Raw genomic sequence first — 11,345 nt, 5'->3', positions numbered from 1 at the left:
ATGAAGAAAACAAGAGAATATACATAAAAGATCTGCAGTATAATAATGGCTTCCGGGGAGAAACAAAGGACTTTGGCCAGTTCAAACAAGTCCTGCTTGAGTGTTTGAATTTTTCTTACAATGAACAATGTAAAAAAAAAAAAAAAGTGCCAAAGCATTTCCCTTTAAAGAACTGAGTGTGTGCTGGGCAGAACCCATCAGACGTGTTACCTGCATTTGTTTATTTATTTTTAAAGGATTGTATTTATTTATTTGACACAGAGAGAGAACAGCAGGGGGAGCGACAGAGGGAGAGGGAGAAGCAGACTCCCCGCTGATGGTGGAGGAGATTGGAGCTCTGACCGAAATCTTTGCCACGGTCACCACCAACGTAAAGTCTCCTCCCTGTGTGAATCCTCTGGTGTATCACCAGGTGTGAGCTCCTGCTGAAAATCGCCCCGCACTCCTTACGCTTACAGGTTCTTCCTGGGGTATGGGTTTCCTGATGCCGAGTCCGTCCTGACTTCTGTTTGAAGGTCTGGCCACGTGCCCCCTGCTCTTATAGCAGCAGCTGATGTGTGGCAGGTGGGTTCAGATGGCACATTCTCACTTCCTCCTGATGTGCAAGCTTTCCCTCTCCTACACGGGTTTGGTTAAGGGGAATGCTCACTTGGCTGAAGCCCGTGTCCCCCTCAGAAGGGGACTGTAACTGTCCAGCCTCTGATGGGTCTGCCCGCCGCCTCTCCAAGCTGCTCTCACATTCGCCGGTGCGAGAATTTAGACCCGTGGGCATCTGTACTGGGTGTCCTGAGTCTCCCTTCGGAGATTTCCTGTGTTAGCTTCCATTCCTTGCTCTCGGTTTTCCTTTCATTATCTGAACCATATTAAAAGTATAAATAGTTGCCTTCTCACGCTAGGAGAAAAGAAATTCCTAGAAGGGGAGGCAAGTGATCAATGTAAAAACATTTCGATGTTTGGATTGAGCTTCTAAGTTCTCAAAAATGGTTCTGTAATCTGGGAAAGAGATAGGCTTCTAAACCCTACTTTGGCGTCTGTGGTCTGTACAAACATCCCCAAAGCTGGCTGATTGTCAGAGACACCCCTGGAGAGCCTCTGAATCATTATGTGGGTCCACTTCATTCTTCTCTCTGCAGACCGCCTTCCTCCTTTACTACTTCAGCTCCTGGGTCTTAAAACGTCCTTTATTTAAAAGACCAGCCCTGGCTGAACTAGATTTTCCGAGTTCCAGAATCTCAGAAAAGAGGGTCCAGTTGTTCCAGCTTAGGGCAAGAGGCAGGCAGGGGAGAGAGTGGGGCTGTGTGGGGGTCACACATGGTGAACTTGGTTGCTGGGGACCGCACCTCTATGGGTGAGAAGGACAGTCAGGTGGATCGTGGTGAGCAGCCTGGATACTTCAAAAGTTGCTTATGACATGAGTTTTGTTTTTTTTTTTTTTTAAGATTTTATTTATTTATTTGACAGGGAGATAGCGAGAGAGGGAACACAAGCAGGGGGAGAGGGAGAGGGAGAAGCAGGCTTCCCGCAGAGCAGGGAGCCTGATGCAGGGCTCGATCCCAGGACCCCAGGATCATGACCCGAGCCGAAGGCAGACGCCCAACGACTGAGCCACCCAGGTGCCCCTGACATGAGTTTTTTTGCCTGAGACTTGAGACACTGAGTGACAGTTTGATCTTCTTGGTCACTTAGTGGATATAATCAATAGGTAGTTGTGGGGGGAGATGGCAAGTAGGTTTTGTCTCTAGTGTCAACTAGGAGGGATTGAAAAGCTTTTGCCTCGAGCATCCCTTTAAGTGCTGCGGCTGTGTCCGGGCTCAGTAGGAACAGAACAGTTGACTGGCTGTGACCACCCCCGTGGGCAGAGCCTAATGCTAATTGGCTGTGAGCACTCAGACAGGCAGAGCCTAATGCTGATTGGCTGTGGGGACTCAGACAGGCGGAGCCTAATGCTGATTGGCTGTGACCGCCCAGATGGGCAGAGCCTTACGCTGACTGGCCATAACCGCCCAGGTGGGAAAAGCCTAGTGCTGATTGGCCATGACAGCCCAGATGGGTGGAGCCTAATCACCAGGCTTCGTGAGCTCCAGGGTTCCACTTGGCCCCTCCAGTTCTCAAACCAGCTGTGTCCCCTTGCAAAGCCCTGGGTCGAGACAAAACCACTGTCCCTACAGTCCCCTGACCTTTTGCAGTAGAGTTCCTCCCCGCTCAGGCCACCTCTGCGCTGTGCCCTGGTGCACGCTCTGATTCTGTCCCTGACACCTGCTCTCCTATCTCCTGGGGCTACCAGAGGACACCCCGCTTTCTCTGCGGGACACCCTCCTCTGGCCCTTGTTTCCTGGCGTCCAGCTGTCCTCCTGTCATTGTGGCTTCCTCCCAATTCGTGGATCTTTGCAGTTAGCATCATCACACATGTGTAAGAACGAGAAGAGGGGGAGACATACATATAAAGCACATCCCTAACGGGAACCACCCCTAAAGTACGTAAAGCAGATTTAGACCTGTCCCTGGGCCAGGGGGTCAGGGCTGAAATGGCTCCTTTCATGAAGAATTTAGTTCTGGGGCTGTTGCCATGGTGACTTCTAATGACTTTAATGACAGTAGACATCCCCTAAAACATTGTCCAGTGATTACATCCCGGGGACCACATCCAGTGTCAACTTGGAGTCAGAAGGATGGCCTGTACGTCTTCCTGCCTCCAGATGCTTTCCAGTGATAAACACCTTGACAGTGCAATAAGAATGGCCTCCCTCAGGCGCGCCCTGGGTCCCTTAGGGTTCCATCACCTCCGAGTCCTGTCTGTGGGCTCTGTCGCCGCGCCCTGGCCCCTCCCCGGGGTGCAGCCGCTGGTGTTTAAGGAAGGCCGTGCAGCCCCCGAAGGCCTTCCCACAGGCGCCGCATTCAAAGGGTCTCTCTCCAGTGTGGATCCTCTGGTGACTGAGAAGGTGGGAGTTCTGGCTGAAGGCCTTCCCACATTCGGGGCAATTGTAGGGTTTCTCTCCTGTGTGCACACGGTGGTGTTTAATGAGGTCGGAGCTGTCCCTGAAGGACTTCCCACATTTAGCGCAGGGGTAAGGCTTCTCCCCGCTGTGGATTTTCTGGTGCCTTGTGAGGTCTGAGCTCTGCTGGAAGGATTTCCCACACTCTGCACATGCATGGGGCTTCCCTCCTGCGTGAGTCACCGGAAGTCCCATGAGGTCCGAGCTGCCCTGGAAGGTTCTGGCACGCTGGCCGCGCCAGTGCGCTCTCTCTTCCCCATGAGTTTTCCGCTCGTCCCCAGGTGCCTGGTCCTAGCTCAGTGTCCTCCCACGTCCCTGGGGTTTCTCTGCAGCGTGAAGCCTCTGGTGTTTGAGGAAGGCTGTGTGCCAAATGAAGGGCTTCCCGCAGGCCCCACACTCATAGGGCTTCTCCCCGGTGTGGATTCTTCGGTGCTGGACGAGGAATGAGCGCTGCCGGAAGGCTTTCCCGCACTCGCCGCGTGGATACGGCTTCTCCCCGGTGTGGATTTTCTGGTGCGTGAGCAGGTGTGACCTCTGGCTGAAGGCCTTCCCGCAGGCCCTGCACTCATAGGCCTTCTCGCTGGTGTGGATTATCCAGTGCCGGATCAGGTCTGAGCTTCCCCGGAAGGTTTTTCCACACTCCGTACACTCATAGGGCTTCTCCTCCCTCTCAGTTCTCTGCTGTCCCAGCCGGCCCACATCCTGGCCCGTGTGCAGCCTCTGGTGCTTGAGCAGAGCTGTGTGCCCGCTGAAGGCCTTCCCACACCCGCCACATGCATAGGGGCTCTCCCCGCTGTGCAGCCTCTGAGGCGCGCACGCTGACTGAAGGCCTTCGCACACTCAGGGCACGCGAAGGGCTTCTCCCCGGTGTGGGTCCTCTGGTGTGTGGCCAGGTGTGAACTCTGGCTGAAGCTCTGGCTGCACTCATAGCGCTCATACGGCTTCTCTCCGGTGTGAACTCTGTGGTGGATGACCAGGTCCGAGCTCTGGCTGAAGGTCTTGCCACATTGGTGGCATGCGAAAGGCTTCCTGCCACCGCCATGGGTCCTCTGGTGCAGGACCAGGCTGGAGCTCCCGCGGAAGGCCTTGCCACACTCCTGGCACTCATAGGGGTTCTCGCCACTGTGGATCCGCTGGTGCCTGGCCAGGTTGGAGCTCCAGTTGAAGTTCTTCCCACACTCGCGACACAGCTAAGGTTTCTTCCCTGTGTGAATTCTCTGATGAATAATGAGATTTGAACTCTGGTTGAAGTCCTTCCCACATTCGTCACACATAAAGGGTTTCCTTCCCGTGTGAATTCTCTCGTGGATGATCAGGTTGGAGCTCCGGTTGAACGTTTTCCCACATTCCTGACATTGATGGGTTTTCTTCACGCTACCAGTTTTCTGGCGCTGGGTGACCTCTGATGTCTGCTGGAATCTCTCACCACAGGCTTCTCTGCTGTGGGATCTTTCTCCTGCAGCAAGTGTTCTTTCTCTCCCATTACACCTGTGGCCGCTCTCTCCTGCGATGGCTTTTGCGGGAATGAGATTCGCTTCCTTGATAGCTCTCCCTTGGGAAGCGGGGAGCCCCCCTGCATCCTGTGAGGGGCTCACCCAACGCCTCAATGACCCGACCACATTGTCAGCAGCTTCAACCAACCCATGCTCCTGACGGATCAGTCTCTGGCATCCTTTGGATACAACCCTTGCTGGATCTATGTCTCCAGGAACGTCCACCTTTGACTTCTGGTCCTTTATGTTATTCCTGATCTCTGGATCTGAAATGATAAGTAGACCATGCTAGCATTCCTAAAATACAAACATCACCTCTTCCCCCATACTGAGAAGTTGAAGAGGGAGGAATAAAGAACTGAGAAGAGGACTGTGTCCTGGCTGGGGCTGAGATTCAGACCTTTTTGGAGATTGTGGCCACCACCGGAACACTCCCACTTATGCCTGCTCTCTAATAAATATATACAATTTTTAAAAGAAAAAAAAATGAAGTGGTGCATGAGCGCCAGGAGGAGAACTCCCTTCCTTTTCCTTTTCCTGTGGCCTTGCACTGTCCCTCTGGCACTGTCCACAGACAAAATCTAAACCTCGTGCCAAATGGCCAAGGAGAAATGGTGCAGATCCAGTAACACAAGCAGGACAGAGAAGGGCAGAGGAGGAGGTGAGAGCCCAGTCCTTCCAGAACACCCGGGCAAACCCAGAACCATGCCCCCCCACCCTGCCATCCCCCCAAGATGAGGCTGGACGCCCTTTGGCACAGACCACAAGCACCCTGCCACCAGGCATCAAAACCACTGGAAATCCTCGATCCTCTGATGCCAATGATCCCTTTACAGACTCTCCTTGTTTGTGTGTTTCACCCCAAAGTCAGAGAGCGGAGAGCGTATGGACGCCCCCCTCCCCCGGTGGGGCCAGCTCTGCCTCCCGCAGCATCTCCTCCCCACAGAGCTTCCACGGAGTGCAGGCCCGGGGCCCAGCATCCTCCATGACCTGCTCACAGCCACATCCCACAGCATCCTGAATTCCTGAAACAGAAGACCCTGCTCGGGAACCACCCAGGAGAGAGCAGCAGACACTTGGTACCTTCCCTTCTCTCCTTAGAACTCCGCTATGTCGCTCATCACCTTGGCTCTCAGCGGCCAATCCTGTCCTCGCTTTAGAAAGGTGAGACCACGGGGTGAAACCCCTGCGTTGCCCTGTCTTGTCAGCGACTCCGCACTCCGCTGTATTTCTTCTCTGCCGCTCCCCAGTGCTGATCTGCCCTCTGAGCCCTGCTGTGGGCCACGCACTGCACTAGGTGCAAAGTAACGAGCACCATGCAGGACAATACCGAGGACAGAGTCCCTCTCCTTGAAGAGCCCGTGCTGGGCTGGGGGCTCACGAAGGGTATGCACGGGGTGCCGTGAGACCTTGCAGAAAGAGCACATCCTTGAGGGGGGACAGGCAAGGAAACTTCTGGAAGGACAAAGCTTCTAAGCTGAGGCCTCAGAGACCACCTGAGATAACCAGACTTCCCGCGAGGCTGCAGCATGTGCATGGGTGGAAGGTGAGGGAAGCCACCAGCGTCCATGCATGCACCATGTGACTGAGCCCAGGATGCGGGACGGCAGAAGACGGAGCTGGGAAGGGCTGGTCAACTCGTGGAGGACCAAGAGGTTTGGGCTTTCTCCTGAAGGCCATGGGAAGCCCCTGAAAGGGTTAACTCAGGAGAATGGTGTAAGCAGATTTATGGTTTTAGAAGACTGTTCTGATCATTTTCTGGAGGGTGGATGTTGGGTCAAGGCTGCAAGCGGGGATATCAGGCAGGAAACCACAGCAGTGGTCTGCTTGGAGCCAGGGAGGGCCCCAGTGAACTCCGGGCAGAGGGCACGGAGGGATCGAGTCCGTATGTCAGAGAAGCAAGACCTGGTGCTGTCCTAGACAGAGGGGCTGAGGGGACAGGGCAGGCATTAAGGATGGCATCCACGTTTCTAACTTGGGCAACCACCTGAATTGGGTAGTTGGAGGCAAAGGCCGGGTGAGGGGGAGGCAGTGGGGGAAATAATTTCAGAGGTGTTGGAGATACCTGTGAGGCATCTGGGAGAAATGTCTGCAGAGCCGACGGGTCAGCAGGTCGGGAGCCCAGGAGGAACATCTGGAAGGCAGGCAAAGATTTCAGAATCATCACGCAAGTAGCATCTAAAGCAGAAAAGTGTCACTAGTTACGGCTTGGAGACCTGAGCAGAGCACAGGGTGCAGGAGCGAGCAGAACCAAGTTAGAATCCCGGCATCTTAATCTCCCTCAACCATCCTCCCCTCGATGTCCAACAGAAGGAAGAGCACTTGTTCCACAGTGTCATCATGCCGACGAAGGCCCCCAAGGTGGACAGTGCACACCACGACTGCGTAAGCTTCTCAAGAAACTCCACGGGGCTGGGGGCTCCGTCTGTTTTCAGTGTTGGAACAGGGCCCCGAATATAGCAGGCGCTCAATAAAAAACTGCAGAATAAGTGAGCAGGATACCCCTTGACCCAATAATTCCTGAAATCCTTTTCTCCCTTGGCTTCCACAGTGGGTGATATTCCAACTACTTTTGTACTATCTTTACCCATTTCTCCGTGTTACATGCGTTATGGAGGCCCAGCCCCTCGTCCTGTCTTTCTGTGACTTATCAGTGGCCACACCCCCTCTGGCTCCCGTGATCTCCTTTGTCCAGGATGAATCATGATCTGGAACTCCTATTCCTCACCCACATTTTCGTCTACACTCACTGTGCATTTCTAGTCCTGTGTCTTACTGGATTGTGAAGCAAATGGATAAAGATGAACTCGTCATTTTACACTTATTCCCCTTTCTTACTATCCCTTTCTGCCAAATGACCCGTTTTCGTTGAACAAGTATTTACCGTGATCCTACGGCGTCCAGGCACCATTCTAGACCCTGGAATGCCGTGGTGAACCAGACAAGGTCCCTGCCCTCGTGGGGTCTGGTGCTCCAGGGGCTTCTAGGCCAGAGACACAGTCGTTTATGCCACCTAAAATGTGGTCCACACACCAGCACCATCAGCCTCTCCCAGGAGCTTGGTAAAAATGCCAATTCTCCAGCAGCGTCCCAGACCCACTGAGTCAGACTGCGGGGAGGGGGCCTGGCAGTTGGTACCTGCCAAGCCCTCCAGGAGACACAGGTGGGCTATGACTTCATCTTGGACTCCCCTCTTTCCATACCTACGAACTCTGAAAACTCCTCCTTTGGCCCTCTCCAACCCCATCTGAGTCCAGAACCTTCTCACCTCGTGCTTGGATTGCTTGGAAAATCTCTGATAAATCTGCTTTCTGGTTCCAACTGGTAAAGCTAATGCTGTTGGATGAAGTACTTTTCTCAAATCCTGCTTTCCCTGACGACAATGATCGAAAACTTACCGTGAATTTTTATTTATTTATTTTTTTTTTATTTTTATTTTTTTTTAAAGATTTTATTTATTTGCGAGAGAGAGAATGAGAGACAGAGAGCATGAGAGGGAGGAGGGTCAGAGGGAGAAGCAGACTCCCTGCCGAGCAGGGAGCCCGATGCGGGACTCGATCCCGGGACTCCAGGATCATGACCTGAGCCGAAGGCAGTCGCTTAACCAACTGAGCCACCCAGGCACCCTACCGTGAATTTTTAAATCATCTATTAAAGGAAATGATAGTGCCTCTTGACTTCCGAGCTATGTTATTCCCTCGGGCTTCTGTAACAAAGTACCCCAGACTGGGTGGCTTCGAGCAGAACTTCGTTCTCTTGCAGTCGGAGGTCAGAAGTCTGAAGCGAAGGTGCCGGCAGGTGGCTTCCTTCTGTGGGCTCAGGGATCGCCTGCACCCCTCCCCCCCAGCATCCGGTGATAGCAGGCAGTCCTTGTGTCCCTTGCTTTGTAGATGCATCACCACAATCTCTGCCTCCCTCTCCACGTGGCTTCTCCCTGCTTTGGTCTCTTCACGTGGCCCTGTTCTTATAGGGACACCACTCATACTGAATCGGGGCGTGGGGGGAAGGGAGCTGTTCTATTCCAGTATGACCTCACCTTAACTAATTACATCTGCAACGGTCCTATTTCCAATAAGGTCCCATTCTGAGCTAGTGGGGTTAAGATGTCGATATACTGAAGGGACACAATTGGGGTGGGGGGGGACACAATTCAACACGTAACAAGAGCCCTCCTCTACGATTCACCTAAGAGCAAAACTGCGCTTCAGTGTCCCCCCTAACTTCCCATACACTGTGCTTCTCCCCGCGCTGTCCCTTTGCCTCCCACTCTTCTGCTCGCGATGCTGCTCCAGGTCTCCCTCATCTACACCGGGAACCCAGAACCCAAACAGCCACAGGCCAGGCACTTCATCAGAACGAATGAAGGAAGCTAGGTGATTATCCACGACAAAATGATACGTTGCTTCCATGTCAGGGAGACGGTGGAGATTAGTGGGGACTGGGGCTCTGGAAATTGGATGCCGAGTCTGAAGGTGGAGCTCCTCAATTCCTGCTCAGTGCACCGTGTAGACATGGGGGGGGGGGGGGCGTTGCGTGTGGACACGTCTGAGCTTTCAAGACATGCTAAAGTCTAGATCTTGTGTGAGCAGATGTGAAAGACATTTCCTCATTTTAAAATGCTGGCCTCGGATTAAAATAAAATCCAAGGGCATGAGCAGGGAAAATGCTGTCTACAGTCCTACCTGGCCCTGGGGCCATCATTCTTCAGCCCGTGACCTTCGCAAATACTTCCCACAGCTGCAGGCCCACCTGTTGGCACCTTCTAACCATTTCAATCTTTTTAAAGTCATATTTGCGTGCATGTGTTACAACGATAGAGCCCCTGCCTAGAGAGGGACCCGGAGACTTGCACACTCAGGCACACACGTGAAACAAGTTAGTAAGCACCAGCTCAACGAGCTAAACGAGATGAGAAGCTCAGAGATGCGGGTGGCAACTCTGGAAGGCTTCCCAGAGGAAGGGGCTTGTGAAGCTACTCATAAAAGGATGGGCAGACCTTTACAAAGAAGAGACTGGCCTAGACCTCGCCCCCCTCCTCTGAGCTCCCAGGTTAGGAACATTTCAGATCAAGTAGGACAACACGTCTGGCCCGCACAGCTCATCCCTGTGGTTCGGTCTGGTCCCCCATCGCGGCCCTCGGTCACCCCTGGAGCCCAGAAACGAGGTCTTGCGCAAAGGCTCCGGGCACAGCGCAGGGCAGGGAGCGGGGGCAGCCTGGGCCTGGGGGAGAGGCAGCGCGCTGCCCCCCAGGAGGGAGCTGGAACCCACCAGGGTACGGAGAGGCGGCAGCGGATGGTCGTGGCGGCGCGCGCCGGGAGCCAGAAGGGGACCCAGCCCCGACGTCCCCGAGGCCCAGCCTCTCCCCACTGGCCTCCAGGGGTCTGCTCTGCGCCCCGCTTCCCCGGGCGGGGGGGGGTTAAGGTGCCCGGGCGCCGGGACCCCCGGCTCTGCGCACGCAGCAGGTCTCACCTCCAGGCCACCCCAGCCTCCCGCTCCGCCACGGCCCCCTCACGGCGGCCATCGCGCAGCCCCGGCTCGGCCCGCGTCAGGAGCGCTCCCCGAGCCGGCGGTCCCCCCACCCCCGCCGCCAGCTGCCGCGGCGGACACCGCCCGCCCCCTCGGGGTCTCCTCTGCGCAGACTCGGCCGGGCCCGCGGCGCCCGTCCCCGCCCGCTCGGGGGTCTCCTCTGCGCAGACTCGGGCAGTTCCCGCGGCGGACACCTCCCCCCCCCCCGGGGGTCTCCTCTGCGCAGACTCGGCCGGGCCCGCGGCGCCCGTCCCCGCCCGCTCGGGGGTCTCCTCTGCGCAGACTCGGGCAGTTCCCGCGGCGGACACCTCCCCCCCCCCCGGGGGTCTCCTCTGCGCAGACTCGGCCGGGCCCGCGGCGCCCGTCCCCGCCCGCTCGGGGGTCTCCTCTGCGCAGGCTCGGTCCCTGCGGCACCCTCTCGGGGTCTCCTCTGCGCAGGCTCGGGCAGTTCCCGCGGCCGGACACCTCCCGCCCGCTCGGGGGTCTCCTCTGCGCAGGCTCGGGCAGTTCCCGCGGCGGACACCTCCCGCCCGCTCGGGGGTCTCCTCTGCGCAGGCTCGGGCAGTTCCCGCGGCGGACACCTCCCCCCCCCCGGGGGTCTCCTCTGCGCAGACTCGGCCGGGCCCGCGGCGGCCGCTGGGTCTCGCGCGAGGCGACTCCGGCGAGGCTCCGCGCGGCGCGGGCTGGTGCACCTGCCGGTTGTCCGGGGTCCTGGACCCGCCGGCGGCTGGGCCGTGGCCCGTGGGTCCGGGTGGGCGAGACCTCAGCCAGCAGTTTTACATTTTTGTTCCAGTTTTCTTTAGTCCTCCCCCCGCCCCCGCAAGCCTTAGTGGTCTCCTTCGTGGATGCCTTCTTTTCGCCATTTCTATTTGCCATGCCCCGTCCAAGGCTTGGTGACAGGTACCCGAGGACAGCTGGCGTAACGTTTAAGAGGGCAGGTTCCGAAGTGAGAAGTCCAGACACTCAGACGGAATCACTCTCCTACCACTTGGGGGCTGTGTGACTTTGGCAAGTTGGCTAACCTCTCTGCGCCCCACTGATGGGTCGTCCCCCTTTTCCTCGCTGGTTGTAAATGCTGCCTTTATCACTGACTCGGCCGCACATGTATTTGGTCATGTATCTGGGGTGTGCTTCTCCACTTACCTATATCTTCTTTGATAACAAACTGTTATTGTGAGCTTTTACTTTCTTAAAGGTTTTTTTTTAAGATTTTATTTATTTGACAGAGAGAGAGCACAAGCAGGGGGAGCGGGAGGCAGAGGGAGCGGGGGAAGCAGAGCAGGGAGCCCGATGCAGGACTCGATCCCAGGACCCCGGGATCATGACCTGAGAC

General features: G+C 55.9%; 1 protein-coding gene across 1 annotated transcript; it reads right to left on the bottom strand.

Annotated features, from left to right (window-relative positions):
- Positions 1-212: 212 nt before the first annotated feature.
- LOC123853618 (zinc finger protein 594) lies at positions 213-11,128 on the bottom strand. The gene is given in 5 exon segments (XM_064583339.1): positions 213-3,802; positions 3,805-4,752; positions 9,631-9,743; positions 9,956-10,739; positions 11,035-11,128. Coding segments are annotated over 5 exon segments (2,457 nt in total). The 3' UTR covers positions 213-3,284.
- Positions 11,129-11,345: the final 217 nt, after the last annotated feature.

This window comes from Mirounga angustirostris, unplaced genomic scaffold, assembly GCF_029215605.1.
Source record: "Mirounga angustirostris isolate CCGP_5_RB_7025 unplaced genomic scaffold, mMirAng1.0.hap1 SCAF_17, whole genome shotgun sequence".
Lineage (NCBI taxonomy): Eukaryota > Metazoa > Chordata > Mammalia > Carnivora > Phocidae > Mirounga > Mirounga angustirostris.
Note: the sequence above shows the minus strand (reverse complement) of the source record. Positions and strands in the feature narration are given on the sequence as shown.